Source organism: Amblyomma mixtum, chromosome 3 (genome assembly GCF_055824585.1).
Source record: "Amblyomma mixtum isolate Tamu chromosome 3, ASM5582458v1, whole genome shotgun sequence".
Lineage (NCBI taxonomy): Eukaryota > Metazoa > Arthropoda > Arachnida > Ixodida > Ixodidae > Amblyomma > Amblyomma mixtum.
The window spans coordinates 16,561,186-16,581,415 of NC_143014.1; the positions used below are offsets into that span (position 1 = coordinate 16,561,186).

A 20,230-nucleotide genomic window follows, 5' to 3' on the forward strand; every position below is an offset into this window, starting at 1 on the left:
CTACTAAAGTTTTTTTTTCGTGCTGTTTTGAGTGTGAATGTGTATCGTAGCAGGTTCGGTTTTCTCAGCTTGCGTGGGTCCTGAGAAGTGTCAGTGTGAGCTTTTCTCCAACAGCTATAGTACCGAGATGGAATCCCTCTTTTGGAACTGGTTTGCTCGGAGGGAAGTTGAGTGCTTGCGTGGGCATGTGGTTGAAGTTTTAGAGACGCCTCAAAGAATTTGGCCGACGTAATAGAAGACAACGTTGCGAACGGCAGAGCGCTCCTGGCATACTTCTGCGAGCAATTAGCCCAAGTCGTCTCTTCGTGCAGCAGCGGTGACTGCTACCCGCCGAAACTCGTCTGGCGGGGGAGGAAGATGTTACGACCCAACTTGAGACCGGCGATGATAACGGTGACGGATTCAACAGCGGAAATTTCGAAAGGTCGTTTGACCCCCAAGATGACCCCACCAAAAAGAATGACTAGCTGAGAAGTGGTCGATGGAGCTCTTCCCACGCTCGGCTCGGTGCCAACGACCTTCCCTTCTAGAAGCGACCGACGATGGACGGACAAGGGAAGAAAGGATTCATCTCGTCTGAGAGGACCCGGAACGATTCCGAGGAAGCCAGCGCAGCTGCGGCCGCGGCGCCATCATGCCACACCTGTGTCCGAAAGACACGTGCTGTTCGCGGTAGTATTGCACCGCAGTGCGAAAGAGCGGCAGACTCGCGTTTCCTCCTCGCCAAATTGCCACGTGTGGACTCCGCAACAGGTGCCTCCGTTTGATGTGTTGTGTTGTGCCGACCTGTGCGTCGCGTTGAATTGCCGCCTGATAAAGGGGCGGAGCCTGAGGCTGTTTAACCAGCACCCAAAGTAAGAATGGACGCTCTGGGCCTTGGGTAATAGGCTCATCCAGTCGCTCGACGTCATGTACTCTTAATTTTTGTTTCTTTGCTCTTTTCTTCATTATGTAAATAAGTGTCTTAAAAAAGTGCCATTAAACCTGCTTGTTTTCGTATCCCCAACCTTTGAAGCTTTAGATCCGTTCCTCATCTCGGGCGAGCCGTAACAACGGCCCGAAAGTTACCGCTCGAGTCGACACAGAAGCCGATTACTTGGTGATGAAAGGAACATTCCCTGCGTAGCTGAGGAGAGTTACGACCGCTTGGAACGGCCCACAGATTCGCACCGCAGGGGGCATCTCATTACGCCATCGGTACTGTTAAGCTAGACGCCTACGGCGCCATTAGCTTCTTTCCCCCTCTCGCCGGTTACTACCGTGTCCGTCGGAAGTCTGGAGGGGTCGAGAATGGAGACAGCGCGTCGCGAGCTTCGGGCGCTCTCCAAGGCCGCGGGAAACGGGGAGCAGACCGCGAGCAGCCTTGTCAGGGTTGCAGAGGGTCGACGACCGTTTCCCATTGAAAAGAGATGTGCTTTCAAGTGGGGGTCGGGGACAATAAGGTCGGCGCCTTCTGAAACCACCCGACTGTCGCGTTGAGCGGTGGAGTTCGACTTTGCTGGCGCCTCGAAAAGTGCGAATGTTCCAGGAAAAGTGCGCGGTTCGCCAGAGTCGGGTTCTGGCAAGCACTGGGCTCCGCCCACTTGTATCTACAGTGCCATTGCAGCGGTATTGGTCGAAATTGGGCGAGAGCAGATTTACTAGAGCTCCGCCCAATTATCGAAGGGATTAAAAGGCCGCTGCAAACAAAGAGGGGGGAGCGCGCCGAGTCTCAGTCTCGGCACCTTTTATACAGCCCCGGTTTTAGACAGCCTTTCTTTTAACCGCCTTTTTCTCCTGTTGTCTTTATTTTTGGTCTCGTCTTCAATAAATAAGTTTTGTCTATCAAGAAATTTGGAGTGGCTGCCCCAGCCGGCAATGTGTCGCCGGACGAGAGGACGAAGACGTGAAGTGTCCAGCATTCGATCAGACCAACTGGCCATTCAGACGTTTTGCGGAGAAAAACTTAACTGGTGCCGTGACCAGGATGACCAGGATGATCAAGGTTTCAAGTTAACTGGGGCGATGCGCACAGCGAGTGACTGTCAAGGGACATACCTATACTGCGACCTTCGTTGCACTGCGACAATATTTCCGCGAAGTAATCTTGGACATGGATTTCTTTAATGAGCATCAACCAATCATCGACCTGCGATCCAAGCTGATCACACTTTTTACAGTGGACGCCATCCCTTCGATGACAACTCTGGAACATCACTTGGCCCTGAATGTCCTGGAGGAAGAAGTGAGCGTCTGACCCCGCTCAAGCGTCACCGTCAGCGTAGGCGCCGCAAAAGCCAGTAAAACTGAAGCCATCATCGAGGGGAACATGCAGTTGCTTCTAGAACGAGGAACCTGCATCGCAAGATGCATCGGACATTTCCGCAATGGCCAAGCTGAAGTACTGCTGACTAAATTCAGAGAAGTATACCGGCACATTAACCGCAGAGCGACGATAGTTTTCTTTGACGAGGTGCACGCGACTTCGTCCTCTCCGACCCATCCGCAGAAGATTTGCCTGGCTTAGAGAACTCGCCCACTTTATACATCAAACCAGCCGTGCCCCGGAACAAACAAGACCAGATCCGCAATCTGCTTCGAAGCTACAGCGAGTGCTTCTCGTCATCGCGGAAGGTCCGACAAACGCCGATTGCCAAGCATCGCATTAGAACCGACCAGCGCGTCGACCTCTCCGCCAAAGCCCCTACCGAGCGTCGCCGAGAGAACGACAAGCCATCTAGGACCAAGTGCAAGAAATGCTTCGCGACGACGTCATCTAGCCTTCAAAGAGCTCCTGGGCGGTACCGGCTGTTCCACTAAGGAAGAAAGACGGTGCACTTCGATTCTGATTCGATTACCTCTGCTCGAACAACATAACAAAGGACGTCTACTCCCTCCCTCGCCTGGACGACACACAGGACCGGCTATGCAACGCCTAGTATTTCTCATCGATGAACCTCAAGAGCGGCTGCTGGCAAATTGAGGTCGATGAAAGAGATCGCGAGAAGACCGCATTCATCACTGCCGTTGGTCTCTGCGAGTTCAAGGTGATGCCATTTGGTCTCTGTTCCGCACCAGCGACGTTTCAGCGAGTAATGGATACAGTGGTGGCAGGCCTGAAGTGGCATATTTGTCTAGTATATTAAGATGACGTAGTTGTCTTCGCCTCGAACTTTGAAGAGCACCTAAAAACGCTTTGAACAGTACTAGATGCAAATCAAGTCTTCCGGCCTAACCTTGAAAGCAGAGAAGTGCCACTTTGCCTATGAAGAACTGCTGTTTCCAGGCCACATCGTTAGCATGGAGGGAGTACGCCCAGACGCGTAGAAAATAGCCGCTATCGCACTGTTTCCACCGCCGGCCGATAAGAAAGCTGCGAGCAGATTCCTCGGACTATGCGCCTATTACGGACGATTTGAAAAGAACTTTTCGCGCATCACCGAGCCTCTGACCCAGCTGTCAAAGGCAGGCATGCCATTTAAATGGGAAGCGCTGCAAGCAGAAGCCTTCAAGGAACTTCAGCGTCGTTTGCAGTCCCCACTGATCCTTGCGCACTGGGGTGAAAACGCCGAAGCTGAAATTTATACCGACGGAAGCAGCATGGTCCTAGGCGCCGTCCTCGTTCAAAAAACCGATGGACTGGAGAAAGTAATCGCATACGCTAGCCGTTACCTGTCCAAGGCCCAGTTTAACTATTCTACAACTGAGGAGGAGTGCCTTGCCATCATCTGGGCTACGTCGAAATTCCGTCCCTACCTGTACGGACGACCGTTCAAAGTGGTCAGCGATCACCACGCACTGTGCACGTTTGTAAGTTTGAAGGACCCCTCCGGTCGGCTCTCTCGACGGAGCCTGCGCCTCCAGGAGTTTGTCGTCACCGTCGCTTACAAGTCCGGACGCAAGCACTCTGATGATGACTGCCTGTCACGAGCCCCTGTAGATACACCGCCGCTGGACGACGATGACGACGCCTTCCCGGGACCCATCATCTCCAGCTCTTGCACAGAAGCAACACTCAGACCGCGACCTAAAACGCCTCATCGAATGCTTGGAAGGCTAGGTTTCTTCCCCCCCCCCCCCCCCCCCCGCTCGTTCAAGCGAGGATTGACTTGGTTGTGTGTACAGAATGATGTCCTCTTGAAGAACTTCGCATCGAACAAAACAGCCTACCTCCTTGTTGTGCCTGCAGGTCTGCGCGAAGAAGTTCTTCAGGCTTCACACGATGAGCCGACAGCTGGACATCTGGGGTTTTCTCGCAACCTCCGCAGCATTCCAGACAAGTATTACTGGCCCCAACTGTTTGCCGATGTCGCACATTGTGTGAAAATCTGCCGAGATTGTCAGCGATGAAAGACCCGTCCCACTTGACCCCCCCCCCCCCCCCCCCTCAAAGCCCCTTCATCAGAGCGGCATGGACTTGCCTGGCCCTTCCCCAAAGTCAGCGTCTGCAAATAAGTGGATCACCGTAGTGACCGACTATCTGACTCGGTACGGCGAGGCAAAAGCCCTACCGAATGTAACAGCAGCAGGAGTCACCAAATATTTCGTGGAGTGCATTCTTCTGCGACATGGTGCCCCCGATGTGTTCATCACAGACAGAGTAACACATTCACGGCGGAACTGACGCAAGCCATCCTGCGTTACAGCCAAACCAGCCACCGGAGCTGCATACCATGCGCAAACCAACCGACTGACCGAGTGCCTGAACAAACCCATCGCCGATATGCTCGCCATGTATGTCGATGCCGAACACAAGACCTGAAACGTCATCCCGCCTTACATCGTCTTCACCTACATACACTGCAGTGCGGGAGATCACTAAAATGACGCCTTTTAGACTCGTCCATGGCAGGGAGGCCACGACCCCGCTAGACGCCATGCTGCCCAATGTTACCGAAGAAGATAACGTCGACTTCGCCGCCTGCCTTCAACGCGCAGAAGCCCGAAGACTTGCCCGATTACGGATCAAAGACCTGCAGCGGACCGACGCGAGACGCTACAACCTACGAAGGCACAACGCGGAATAGAAGCCAGGAGACCGAGTCTGGGTTTGGATGCCCATTCGCCGCCGCGGACGGAGTGAAAAACTTTTGCGCCATTATTTAGGCCCGTACTAGGTCCTTCGTCGGCTAGGTGAACTGGACTATGAAGTCGTCCCTGACAAAATGACTGCCTCCCAGCGACGCCGCGTACGACGAGATGTCCATGTCGTCCGTTCAAAGACTTATTACGCTTTGTTTCCACGCTCGGTGTTTATTTTTGCACAATCCATTTCATTTGTCTCTAGTCGCCTTATGTTTTACAGCATATGGGCGACGCTCCTTTGAGAGGGGAGTAATGCCGCGAATATTTGTAGTATTTGTTTGTTCATTCTTAGAAGCTGCCGGCACGCCGCTTTATCGCTTTGTTTGTGCAAGACTCGGCCAGATTTATCTCGATTGATCGCATCCAGGCGGAGCCGATTCCACGTTGTTCCAGAATGTTCTTGTAACTTTGCACGCTTTATCTCGAAAGTTCGCTGTCAGCTTTAACTTCAGCACGGCCGAGTGTGGCGGGCATTCGATTCGACGGCCATCGAGCACGCTTGTTGCTACGCCGCCACCGACTAATTCGCTTGTTTGCGGGCGCAAGTCAGCCCCAATAAAGTGTTTTGTTTAGAAGGCATTTTCGCGGTCTTCCTGCTCTCCGGGCTGCAGCCACCACTACGTGACATTCTTTTTCTAAGCCGCGTCGCGAGCGGCTCGCGTTCCGCAAATGGGGGAAACCGGATTACCCCACTCATGTGGCCTCGACACGATGCTATCGCCGTGTTGATGCGCTGCTATGGTTGCCTGCATTGGCGCACCGCGCCATAGAGAGTATCACGTCACAGCTGCCGCCATTTTGTTGCTCATGGAGCACGGCGAAAGGCCGCCTTGTGTGTGCTTATCTCCGCCTGCTTGGTCCTGCAGCGTTGAAGCTATGCGGCTGCGACGTCACGTGAATAAGAGCTCTCTGAGTTCTCGTGTCTAGTGAAAAATGAAAATCAATAACTCTTCCTGACTAACAGGTGTGCGAGTGATCTCTCGTTTCGGCCGCAAATGCACTCCTGTGGCTAAAGTATTGCGCTCTGCCGGCACAATGAAATATGATTCCTTCGACTTTGCCAGCAGTCAGTGGTTATTCCTCAAGCTTCCTTTCTCTCATTTACATTCTGCCTTGAGGCTACTTTTGTGTTTGCTTTATATAAAAAATTGGCAGTGGCTTAGCTCTGCCATGCCAGGATATACGTAGCGTGAGGTGAGGGGTAGGTGTCCACATCTTTGTGGACACCTGAACCAGAGGGAAGGCGCATAACTGCCCTCTTGGAACAGTGGACACCCCGACCGTGCTTTAAGCTAACTGGCGGTAGTGGCAAGTGTGCACTGCATGCGTTGGTATTGACAACGTTGTACCAGAAACGCGGCGATGAAGGCCGTCGGCGTTCGTTGCGTTCATTGGCGTTGACGCTGACAACGTTTTACACTCCGATCATTTTAAGGAAAGGTAGTGCGCATAATGGCTCCCTGGGTCAGTGGACGCCTGAATCGTGCTTATAGGTACGTGGGGTGATGAGAGAGAGAGATGTGAGCTGCAGGCATTGACAAGGTTATGCCAGAAACGCGGCGATGAAGCCATAGGCCTTCGGTGTTTATTTATTTATGTTATTTATCTTTTACCCACAGCGCCATTTGGCATTACAGTGGGGAGGTTGATACAGTAACACAGCGCATAAATGCAGGCAAATACAAATACATTGTGTTCATTGGCATTGGCGTTGACAACGTTTTACACTCCGATCATTTTAAGGAAAGGAAGGCGAGCGCGCGCGGCGAGGCACGTCAGCTGCGCGTAGTGACGTCACTTGCTCCTCGCGCATGCGCAGCACGGCTCTCCTTGAGCCACGCGAAACTTCTCAACCTCGGCGAGTATAGCTCGCGCTACAGTATTTCAGATGGTATACTGATAATATAGTTTGGTATGTTCAGCAGAGATTGTGTTTTCTTTATAGTAATTCACAATGCCAGTGCTCACACAGCCACGTAAAGTTACTTTGTGTGGCAGCTTGTTTCGCGTTGGGAAATGACGCTGAATGTGAATCACGTCACTTTTTCAGGAAACCGGCTCTGCATACATATCACATTCATAATGCCGCCTTAAAGTAGGCCATGGAGTTCAAATACCCAGGTGTCGTTTTCACTTTCGACTTGCGTGGGACATTAATTACGTGGCGAGCAGGACAGGTTCAGTCGCATATTTTTTTAGACACAATTCTAGTCGTCTACCATGAAGCCGCAGCTAAATATATTTTACTCGTGTGGGGTCAATTGATGTGTAGACCCATATACTTGTGAACTAATCAACAAACCTGAAAAATAGAAACCCGATTTATTACATGTAGTTTTGACGGGAGAGCCAGCATGGTTGCAGCTAAGAGTGACCTTCAATGGCAGGAGCTTGCATGACAAATGTCCGATTGACGATTGAAGTTCTTCCACAGTATCAAAAACTGGCATTGATCGGAGCTCCTTCGTGTAATATATATCACAGGTCATTTCGTAAATGTCAGAGAGCTCTCATTTAAAGGTGATGTTTTTCGCTATTCATTTTTTTGTTCGCACTATTCGAGACGGGAGCCGCGGGATATTATTATAATTACATCCTTTGATGCTTTCTACCGCGTTTGATGGTCTGAACTGTGTGTTGAAAGTTCTGTCAGCCACTATGCAACCCCTGTGCTGTGATGCGTGCAAAGGTGTTGCAGCTGGGTATGGCATCGATGAAGAGGCATTGCACGCAAGGCTGATCAAAACCGGGCTGTCCGCTTCGCAGAGGTCCCGGAAACCTCCCCGCTCTGCTGGGAAGGGCCACCGCCCAGTTCTGCCACGCCTCCGGTCATCCGCCACGACCCAGGTAACGCCAGTGCACTGCGCCGCCGGATGAGAGCGTGGAGGAGAATTCTCATCTGGGCAGCAAGCGAAATATTTTAACTTGAGTGGTTGTGCAAGGCAAGCATGCAAGGTGTGTTAACGAAGTCATTCTCGGCAAATACCAGCACAGCTCAAGCTCCGGCTTTGCATCTGCAAACAGGTGGCTCACGCAGAGCCCGTGACAACGCGAAGCCAGTTTTCTCGACGACATCGTGTATCAGGCAAAAACATTCGCTTGAAGCATCAACCACACGATATTTGCTTTCGCCGTTACTGAAAATGACATTAAGGTCGTTGTTTTTGTTTACCACGAGGCTTTTCGCAGGCGATTGCGTTATTTAACGACGTCTAGTTAAGCCCTACCTATACTTCAATTAGACATTAATAATGGTTTCGGCGCATGTGTTTGAATCCTAGCAAACGCAATCTCCAACTCTGTACTCGAAGAAGTAGCGCCGCGCTAACATTTAGCGGCCCGTGCAACAGCTAAACTTTCAGGGCAATGGTATGTTGTTAGCAAGAATAACTGTATGCTTCATCATCGGCAGCGTAAGTTTTCCGTAGCTACATGTGCAGCAAAACTATCGCAGAAACCTATTGCGATAAAAATTGTAGTGCCCGTTTTCCGTATGGTACACCGGCCCCGAGACGCATTATACAATCACCACAGAATGACAGCGCGCGTTTTATGCTAGCGCTTCCAGAAAAACAGCAGTGAAAACAACTTTGACGTTTATTAGCCCTTCTTTACGTAGGAAACTTTTCGAATGCTAACATTTCACAAGATTTATTAAACCACAGTCACCAGCTAAAGTAGGTTTGGTTTGGTTTGGTTTATTGGGGTTTAACGTCCCAAAGCGACTAAGGCTATGAGGGACGCCGTAGTGAAGTACTCCGGAAATTTCGACCACTTGGGGTTCTTTAACGTGCACAGTACACGGGCCTCCGGAATTTCACCTCCATCGAAATTCGCCCGCCCCGGCCGGAATCGAACCCGCGTCTTTCGGGTCAGCAGCCGAGTGCCATAGCCACTGAGCCACCGCGGCGGTAGCTAAAATAAAATAGGATCTTCCGCCGCCGCGGTGGCTCAGTGGCTATGGTGCTCGGCTGCTGGCCCGAAAGACGCGGGTTCGATCCCGGTCGCGGCGGCTGAATTTCTTTGGAGGAGAAATTCGAGGCCCGTGTACTATGCGATGTCAGTGCACGTTAAAGAACCCCGGGTGGTCGAAATTTCCGGAGCCCTCCACTACGGCGTCTCTCATAGCCTTAGTCGCTTTGGGACGTTAAACCCCATAAACCAAACCAAACCAAAATAGAATCTTCCTGTTTTACTTTCAGGAGCGCCTGCCTTCCAGCGTGCAAAAAGTGACGAGTGGAGGGGGAAAGGCGCGAAGACGCTGAAATTGGTGTTTTGACTACAGATAACTCAGATTCTGCAAAGTGCAATAAAAAAATCCTTGCTGGACAATATTTGTGAAGCCGCGAGCTTTAACATCCCATGCATTCCGTAACTTTATAAGAGCACCTTTCAAATCAAATCAAGGCAAATCTTTATTTTTCATGTATGCGCAAGTACCCCGCAGGGGCACCTTTTGAAACGAGGTGTTGGTGCTTGGCGCCACCACGGACCCTTAGCCCCCATACCGAAGCTGTCATCCGTACCGCGGCGATAGGTTGAAAGGTGGAGGGAAGAAACCATGAACGGTGGCGAACGAGGAAGTGGTCAATCCTCGGCAGATGGGCTCCTCGTTTGTCTACCAGGCGGGGAGTCCCGGGACCTTCCTCTGTGTATAAGGGTGAATCAGACGCGACAGAGTATGAGGAACCCTTAGCCAGTACATGCCGTATGGAAAAATTTGCAAAAAAATCAGATCGGCCCCCAAAAAGGGGTCGCACCGATGCGAAAAAATTGATGCCACAGAAACCAGAAACGTTTCCAACGTTCCAAAGTTTTTCATGGTTCACTCAAATACAGATGAACCTGTAGGAAACTTGTCTGCATTTGTGATCGCCAACACCCTAAAAAGGTGTGTAGGCAAAGACTACAAAGCAAAAAAGCAGCGAACCGGAGATCTTCTTGTAGAAATAAACAAAAAAAAACAGAGCACCAAACTGATGTCGTTACAGAATCTTGGAGAAACGAGTCTACAGGTAACCCCGCACCGCACCCTGAAACACTCAAAGGGCGTCATATCTGAATATGAACTCCTACAGAGTACCGATGCGGAAATGGAAGAAGAACTATCTGAACAAGGAGGAATAGCAGCCCGACGAATAACCATCCGGAGAAACAATGTTGAAATCAAGACAAAACACATTGTCTTAACTTTCAATACCACAACTCTGCCTGACTCCATCCAGGCCGCATACCTCCATTGTAAAGTCCGCCCATACATACCGAACCCGAGACGATGTTTCAAGTGCCAGCGCTTTGGACACAGCATGTTGGCTTGCCGCGGTAAACCCACTTGTGTCACATGCGCAGAAGATTCACATACAGAGGAAAGATGCGAACGCACACCAAAACGCATCAACTGCGATGGCGCACATGGCGCGTACTCCAGGTCGTGCCCAGTCTGGAAAACAGAAAAACAAATCATAACTTTGAAGACCACAGAAAACCTGTCCTACCTTGAAGCAAAAAAACGCGTCTCTTTCCAACAGAAAGGGACATACTCTGAAGCGGTGACGCGGGGACCGCCGCCGCCTTCAGTTTCTGTCGGCACACAGGTCGATCCGAAGGACCTGGGGTCGACAACCAAGTACCCACCACAGAAGTCGGTGACACAGTCCACAGGGCTGAAAATTTCGCGGGAAGACCACGCGATCCTCGCCGGAGGCCCTCAGGCCCCACTTTCAGCAGCGGCATCCTCGGCGACAGACACCCAGAACAGCTCTGCTGAACTCGACCTGTCGCCCCACCCCTCTAAGAAGTCAACTGCTGGCCCAAGAGACTCTGCCCCTGGAGCAGAGCATGGTTCAGTGGTGCCAACAAAAAAGACGAATGCGAAGGCCACGGGCCATCGTAAACAAGAAGCAGCCTCCACGTCCACCGTGGAGGAGATGGATATCAGCGAAAGTCCGCTGACATCTAAAACACACGCATCCGCGGATTCTCCGCGGAAATCCGGCGCCACGAAAGTGGCGATGGATACAACTCCTGGTTCGCCACCGCTGCAGCGGCGGCGAGACTCCCTAGAGAAAAAAGGGAGACCACAAATCACTGCTCCTGAGAATAAGTAACTTTCCCCAATCCCCAACTTATCACAATGGCGTATCTAATACAATGGAACTGTAGAGGTCTACACAGAAACTACACAGACATAACCGATATGCTCAAAACAATGGCACCTACAGCTGTGTGCCTGCAAGAAACGAACCTTGGGCCACAGCGCACAAACATCTTTAAAAAAATATAATATTTTCCGGAAAGACCGAGTACAAGCTAGCCGACTCTCAGGAGGCGTCGCTATCACTACGCAAAGCGATATCCCTGCAAGAGAGGTATCATTAAAGACGAACTTAGAAGCGGTCGCAGTAAACATCATTAGCCATAAAACAATAACAATATGCTCTGTGTACATACCACCACACAATACAATAGCCATGCATGACCTAGAAGAACTTCTGGAACAGTTGCCAGAGCCATATGTAATAATAGGGGATTTTAACGCACACTCCTCATTCTGGGGAAGTGAGCATACTGATTCCAGGGGTCAGCTCATCGAGGATTTTATTCTTTCGAATAACATATGTTTAACGAATACAGGAAAAGCTACGTACTGCTGCCCCAGCTCTGGAAAAATGACCTGCCTCGATTTAGCATTTGCATCACCATCTGTTTTTAATAATTTTATTTGGGATGTTTTAGATGACCCCCGGGGAAGTGATCACTTACCTACGGTTTTAAAACTAACATCAGCTACATTCATCCTCCCTACGAAGCCACGGCGATGGAAAATTCACCTCGCCGATTGGGCACTTTTCAGAACGAAGGCCACACTAGAAAAAGAATATGCCGAAACCCTTACTATAGAAGAACTAAATGAAAAATTTGTCACATGCTTAATATCTGCAGCACTAGAAGCCATCCGACAAACGTCTGAAATTGCACGAAAAACATATAAAGTTTAGTGGTCAAATGAATGCACATTAGCTAAAAAGCAGCAAAACAAGGCTTGGGGCTTCGCAGATATCCCACTGCAGGAAACTTGCTCATCTTCAAAAGGGCCAGAGCCAAAGCACGATACTTTAGACGCAACGCAGAAAGGGCATCATGGCAACAGTACATACCCTCCATAAACAGCTCAATATCACCAAAGAAAATGTGGGAGCAGGTGCGGAAATTCACAGGAAATTTTACTCCATTCACATTTCCAATGCTAACAACACCCGGTACTCAAACAACATTAGAAGAGCAGGCCAACATATTGGGTGAGCATTTTTCCACAGTTTCAAGCTCATCCAACTACACACACACATTTCAAAAGCACAAAACAATAGTAGAAAAACAAAGCCTGCCCTTTGGAACATGCATACATGAAGACTACAATCAGCTTATTACCATGCAGGAACTAAACGCAGTACTAACATCCGGTAAAATGACAGCACCAGGCCCAGACAATATACATTATGCCATGCTTGCTCACCTCTCTGAGACTGCCATAGAGGCTCTCCTAAAATTTTTCAATAAAATATGGATGAGTGGAGAAATCCCCCAAGCATGGAAAGAAGCAATCATAGTACCCTTCCTAAAACCAGGGAAACCACAAACTAGTCCCACCAGTTACAGGCCAATAGCACTCACTAGCTGTATACCAAAATCATTCGAAAGCATTCTAAACATCAGACTAACCTTCATACTTCAGTCCCAGCAACTTTTAGATATACACCAGTGCGGTTTTAAAAAAAACATGTTCCACAACCGATCACCTTGTACGCTTTGAGAACAGTCCGGGAAGCGTTCATCCACAACCAACACTGTATCGGGGTCTTCTTCGACCTGGAGAAGGCTTACGATACCACGTGGAGGTTCGGTATCCTCCGTGACCTAGCGGACCTAGGTATCCGCGGCAGGATGCTGAGCTGTTTGAGCGACTTCCTGACCAATCGAACGTTCAGAGTCCGCCTAGGCGCAACCTTCTCCAAGACTTTTATCCAAGAAACTGGTGTGCCCCAAGGGTGCATCCTCAGCACGACCTTATTTGTCATCAAAATGAACTCCATAGGAGAAATAATCCCAAAATCCATAATGTACTCAGTTTACGTAGACGACCTCCAAATAGCATGCACGTCTTCAGGATACCTACCTGTGAGCGGCAAATACAAATAACAATAAATAAACTGGCTTCCTGGGCAGATAGAAACGGATTTAGATTTTCCCGTCAGAAAACAGTAGCGGTTCTGTTCTCTTTGAGACGAGGCCTACAGGCCGACCCCATACTATATTTAAACCAAACCCCACTACCTGTCAAACAAGAGCATAAATTCCTAGGGATAACTTTCGATAAAAAGCTCACTTTCTTGCCACATATAAACAGCTTAAAGAAAAAAGCTTCCCAGGCCCTCAATGTGCTGAAAATACTATCAAGAAAACGCTGGGGGTCTGATAGAGCTTCCCTGTTACATATATATCGTTCTCTGGTTCGCTCTAATTTAGACTATGGCTCCATAGTATATGGCTCAGCAAGACCGTCCTACATAAAACGACTGGATCCTGTCCACGTGGAATCTTGATTTAAGGTTGTCTTCCGGTGCTTACAGAACTTCACCAATAGCAAGTCTGTATGTGGAAACTAATCAACCTTCCTTAGAAGATCGAAGAACTGCACTAACTTGTACATACATCCTCAAAATCCTTTCTCAGCACAAACATCCCTGTTACCCAATTGTCACGAAATGCCCATCCCGAATACTCTTCAACAACAAGCCCCATGCGATTAAGCCGTTCCTCTTGCGCTTCGAAGAAAAAATGTCAAACTCTGAACATACTAAACGTAATCAAAAATATTGCCCCAAGACACGAAGCGCTACCACCGTGGTACACTCTGCCCACAGTGTGTGACGTCACACTAACACGCCTCAGGAAAACCTGTACACCAGACGACCATATAATGCAAGAATATCTAGCAGTACAACAAAAATCCAGAAATTATACTGCCTTTTATACTGATGGGTCAAAAACGCATGCTGATGTAGGAAGCGCAGTAATACAAGGAAAAAATGAAAATGCAGTACGACTGCCCTCATGTGCTACAGTTTTCTCCGCGGAGTGTTATGCTATTAGTGTTGCGGTACAGAAAATAACAAATGAAAACATCAAAAACAGCATAATTTATACAGATTCACTGAGCGTCCTTGTAGCATTAAACTCCAAAAATGCCACGGAGCCACTGATTGGAAGCATCATACACAATATAGTAAAGGTCACAACACAAAAACATGGTATAAAATTCTGCTGGGTTCCCAGTCACATTGGCATTAGGGACAATGAGAGAGCCGACATGTGTGCTGCACAAACCAGAACCATGGAAATAAAACATGTGAATTTGCCTCCTAGAGATTACATGAAGTTAGTGCATAGCAGACTAAGAGCCAAATGGCAAGCTTCTTGGGAAAATGAAGGACACAACAAGCTGCATACCATAAAGCCCATTTTAAAAGAATGGAAATCCTGCCGCCATAAAGAGCGTTTTATCGAAGTAATTTTATGTCGTTTACGCATAGGTCACACACACATCACCCATAACTTCTTATTAACAAAAAAAGAGAAACCTCTGTGTGAAATGTGTGGTGAGGAGCTCACAGTAAACCACATTTTAATTTCTTGTTCGTGTCTCGAAGAACTTAGAAAACATTTTTTTACGGTATTTTACAACGAACACATTCCATTTCATCCCACATTGCTTTTAGGCGAGCAAACACTTGTCGAGTTTTCACTTGTTTGTAAGTTTCTAAAGAAAGCCAATGTTTTAAATCTATTATAATGTAACCTCTGTACACTTGACATAACATCATCTAACCTTGTGTTTGGCGCATGATAGCCATAGGTGCTTATGCGCCATAAAACCCCTAATAACTAACTAACTAACTGTATGCGCAAGTACATGAAAGGGCTGCGGGAAAAAGCTGCCCTTTGGCAGCTTTACTGGCCTGCTAACCCCGTCGTTTTAATAGCACATGTAACAAGTGAAGGCGGGCTAGTTGGTGGTTGACATTTGTCCTGTCTTGTCCTGTGCTTTCCTCTCTTCGTCCCTCGTCGTTTTGCGCGGTTGCAGTGTGCACTCCATTGTTTTAATAGCAGCGAGTATATAATATGAATGAAGATTTCAAAAGAACGCACACATTGAAGGAGGGAAATGAAAAAGTCAGGGGACACTTTGGCTGTCTAAAGTGCGTAGAGGCGAAAGCGTTTTCCGCAGCACTTCGACTGCTTCTGCGGCACTGGTTGCGTCACATATACTTGAGTACTAATTACTAAATGATTACAATATCTAATTAATGGTTAATTACTTATTAATATCTGAATACTAATTAACTGCTAATTAATTAGGCTTAAGCTTCGCCTTTAGGAGTGGAACGCGACAGCGTGTTGTAGCGCTGCCAGGGAGTCCACGGAACGCCACCACCCGTTCGGCGCGATGCCTTGCCCTTTGAACTCAAAGGAAATGGCGCAGTAATTCTCTGTCATCTCGGTGGACACCTGAACCACACCGTAGAGGAAGGGAGGAAGTGGGAGTGAAAGAAGACAAAGAGGGCCCCTAATGAAGGAAATGAAAATTGTATTTGAGGAAAGCAAATTACGCATTAACTGTCTCACATATCTCGGTGAACACCCGTCAAAATTCAGGGGGCACTTTTTTTACCTAAAGTGTGGTCACTGATGTGTGGTTAAGATGTTAAGCTTCGCCTCTAAGAGTGGAACGCGACAGCATCTTGCAACGCTGCCAGGGAGTCCATAGAACGCCATTGCCTATTCGGGTCTACGCTTCGCTCGTCGGTAAATTGGTTTTTGAGGAAAGGAAATGTATCTGTCTCTCATATCTCGGTGGACACCTAAACCTCTCCGGAAGAGAAGGGAGGAGGATGGCAGTGAGCGAAGACACCGTATTCACTAGACGCGCCTTTGTTCATTCCAAACCATCGAGCTGGCGTGGCGGAGTGGATAGCATGCACGTCTCGCACGCCGAAGACCGGGGTTCGATTCCCGAGCTCGACCAATTTCCTACTCCGTTTTATTTATTTATATGGCCTGACTAGAAAAGTTAATTAGGCTAATTGGGTAATTAAGCAATTAACTAAGCTCAGTCCCACTTACTTGAAGCATCACTCTACGACCCCTTCGATTGGTTGCATGGTTACTAGGCAAAGTACAATTGGCCCGGTTTGAAATTCGCGCACTGTGACGTCACGGCCGTTTCGACCAATTGAAAAGCGTGACATTTTCTGTCGACAACTGCTGCTTACAACGATGAGGCATGAAAGGCTTTCGCCTTAATACCTTATTTTAAAATTGGAGTGAGGCTAAAGAGGGCGAAAGTCCACAGCAGCAGCGATTTTCCACAAACACAGTGGCATCGGAGGTTGCCATCGCCGCCATGTTTTCAGACAGGTATCCAGAATGCAGAAAAAACGCGTTGCGTTTGGTTGATGGAAGTGGACGCATTTACAGCCAGAGCTTTCTGACACTACCAGTATTCCCACTGGCTCGATGTATTAAAAAAGGTGGTAACAAGATCACGCATGTGCAGTGCGTGGCAAATCCTTACAAATAATTGAACATAATTTATTAGAATGTGGTAGTAGCCATCAAGATGTCGGTACAGGCACAGTCACTCTCTCTGAGGCTGTACATTATAAAAAAAATGTACCCTTACGGGTGGCTTTCCGTGCCTATAACTCGCCCCCTCCCAAATGGGTATGGTAGTCAGACCCGTACAGCGGGGACGTGATAGTTACAGCTGCAGACTACTTTGCAGTTTCATATGTTTTGCATGCTTCAAAAGACACCCGTCATTTTTTTTTTCTTTTGCCTGCAGTCTTGGAGGAAAGCTGAACTTTCCCTACGAAAATCTGCCGACGACCGGTCTAAATTTGCACTATCATTGCGGCCTTCGCAACTATAATTATGAGGACCAGATGAGTCTTTCACAGCGTGTCTTTACCTGTTTGCGCTGGAGTCAATATTATGCTGTGTGCTTGAGCTTCACGATGTGAATTTTCTTCAGATATTCGAAAAACAAAATAGCTTGCTAAAGGAGGCCAACCTGCAGCAAACACGCTCGCACAGTGCCACGTATTTATGCCAGAGGAACCCAAACAGGTTATGGGGTCACTCTGCGCCCAGCTGGCCGGGAAGGAGAGCTTCCGTGCCGGCTACCCGCAGGCGTCACTCGTACGCGACACGTTTCCCCTACCCGTGGCGCAGAGTCGCAGCCACTGCAGGTTCGCACGAAGTAGGCAACGGCAGAGCACGCTAGGAAACAGTTGAATGTCCTAACGCGAGGCAAAGCACACTGCGGAAGAATGCTCTGTCCGATAAAACAGAAGTTGAGTAGCTCACAAAATCGTCGACCGGCGACCGGGCAGCAAGGGGTCCCTCCGGGGCCAGCTGCAAGCTTTCCCGCCGCGAGCCCCTAACTAGGAGCAGTAGGTTGCTCACAAGCTGGGGCATGCAACCCTTCCCTAAGTGGTCAGCGCGCTGTCGTGACGTCACGTCACTGTTGACAATGGGGAGAGCAGCCTTCTCTCCACATTCCCAGTGGCGTGGTCTCGTGACTCCGGCGCGTTCGCCGCTGGCATACACGTCACTGGAATGAGTCACACAAAGCTACTCAGGTGACAGAATTCAAGACACCGCGGCTGCGCGCAATACTTACTTGCCAATGACGCGCATACTTTATCCAAGTTTATATGCAGTTGTGTTTAGCAGTTGAGCCAAAATAATCCAGTTAATTATCGCGTTATGATGGCGCAAATCGCAATAATAGCTGCAGGCATCGAAGCTGAAGCTACCCACCAGTAATACAATGCATTAACGGTACTGAAGTGCACCCTTTTTCAAAAGAAAAGCCGTCAATACTCGCTGCTTTGATCCGTGACCTTGGACGGGCTTCATCCGCGCGACGGCTCCGTTTAGCGGCGTACGCCGTAAAAATTGGTCAAATCTAAAAGTAATAATTTATACATGAAGAAAAATGGCGAATTTATACCGTAAAATTCCGAGCAAGCGCCCCCACCCATGCAAGAGCCCCCTTGCCCAACATCACTGCTAATTTCACATTTCCGCGCCGTTCCGGGCAAGAAAAGTTACGCGTAGTTGGGGCGCCAGAAATTTAGTTTGCCGGGCAAGGGCGGCCGCAACTGGCACAGGGCAGGGTTAATTGCAGAGGCCTCTGCTTACAGCTTCCGGTTGTCTGGCTCCCGCAAACGCCCAGAAACTGTTGCTTGTTACACGGGACGGAAAGCGATCATGGCCGCCTCAGTTGCAAGGGAGTACAAAATAAGGGCATGCCACTCCAAAGGTTTATTATTTTTTTTTACAGTTCCAGAAATCGACCACTTGTCTTCGCTTACCACGGAAGTCATGCCTACAAGGCCCTGGAGGAAGATGAACAGCAGCGTCCACAGCTACGGTAAAGTAAAGTGCAGCACAATGCACCACGGAGCTGAAGACACCTCAGTTCCTTTTTTTTTTTACAAAATGCAGTTACCTTAGACGGGCAAAAGTGTTTCGGGTGTCGCGAGCAGTCCTAGGCGTCTTATTTGTTAGTGCGAACACAAAACGATTCGGCTTAGCGACTGTTCATGAAGCAAGGTGGGCATGCTAAAAAAGCGACGCCAAAGTGTTCAAGGAAGCGGTGAGAATGTTTCGGTGGGGTATTACGGGTACTGCGTCTCAACTTGAAGGTGTGAACGGATATTTGAGTTGGACAAGCTGCCATCCAGAAAACAGGGAAGTTTTGTCTAGCGGCCGTCCCTGTCGTCACGCTCACGTGGCAGTATGAAGGTAGCAGGAAACAATGACAGCCCTGAGTACAGCAGTCTGTGGTGCACAGAGAAATATTTGAGAAAGACGAGTGTCTATGCGTAGCGTGCACGTGTCAGAGTTGCTGAACGCAGCTCGTCTCGCGGTTGTAGCCGTGGCCGGAGGAGATGTTTCATCATCCGGGATCCAAGCATGGTACCGCACAGTTGCTTCCGAAAGAGAACCGCCGCTGAGAATCGCGTGACGAAGAAACGCACATCTTGTTGAAGTACAGGAGTCGAACCGTCAACCTCTCGCTAACAAGACAGACGTTCCCCTCACCAGGAGATGACAACGGTGTAGTGGCCAGCACGAAATAATCAGCGGAGGGACCATCAGTGAGGTTGACCCTCGCCACGCTGTCTACGCAGCGTGGCGTCCTAAGAAATGCTCTGGATAGACAGAGGCGCTATCGGTTTCGCCACAGCGGTTTGCTCCATTTGAAGGGAGTCTGTCGGGCAATCCTTTGGTTTCAGGTTAATTTTAGTAGACAAAGATTACATGAATTTTCTCAGGGTAGGTCAACTAGAACAGGCTTGCGACCTTAGAGCTGACGCTGTCAGCGACGCGGCGAGGAAGGCGTAACAAAGGCCATTTTTCAACTCCTTTCCACTGCCGAGTTATTACCTCCTTGCCTCTTGAAGTGTTTCTTCGCGTGAGTGTTTCGTGGGCCACTTCATCAAACAATTGATGATACATCGGAATTTGTTACCCGTCGAAAGAGAAACAACGAAAACAGCGAAGAGCTCGATTGTAACTGTGAAAAGATGCCATAGTGATCTAACACCGTCATGTCACAATTAACGTTTGCCGCGGATGATGACAGGGAACAAATCAGCTACAGCGAGGTTTCCTAAACCTGGATAAAACCCTCTGCGTAATCTTGGAGGCCATGTAGTACGAGCACTACGAGAGCCGCCTCCCCACAGCACGAATGGATGGATGGATATCGGGCAGCGCCGGCGATAACAGCGCCCGGCAGCAATCCCGCACCGGCCGCTCCAAAAACGCTGCATGGTGGCTATGCAGTGGGTCCCCTGGGCGTGTGCCAGCGGCCTGACTGCAGCCAGGCCGGCCGCGTCAAGTGCATAGACTGCGGCCTCGCCTCGTACTGCACCAGCCGCTGCCTCAAGGCGGACGCGGCTCGCCACAGGCTCTCCTGCTACCGTGAGTGAGCACTACAACGAGAAAAGCCGACGTGTGTACTCGCAGAGAAAATGCACAGCTACTTCAGACAATCTTGTTGTTCGTATACAGGGTGTTTCACGTAACTTGA

At 49.2% G+C, this 20,230-nt stretch overlaps 1 protein-coding gene across 1 annotated transcript in view; it reads left to right on the plus strand.

Moving 5' to 3' along the window:
• Positions 1-20,230, plus strand: part of LOC149349322 (uncharacterized) — an 88,677-nt gene that overhangs the window by 60,984 nt on the left and 7,463 nt on the right. The window contains exons 7-9 of the mRNA XM_089578262.1: positions 7,831-7,911; positions 18,473-18,562; positions 19,984-20,121. Coding sequence (XP_089434388.1) covers positions 7,831-7,911; positions 18,473-18,562; positions 19,984-20,121 — 309 coding nt within the window. The remainder of the gene's footprint in view (positions 1-7,830; positions 7,912-18,472; positions 18,563-19,983; positions 20,122-20,230) is intronic.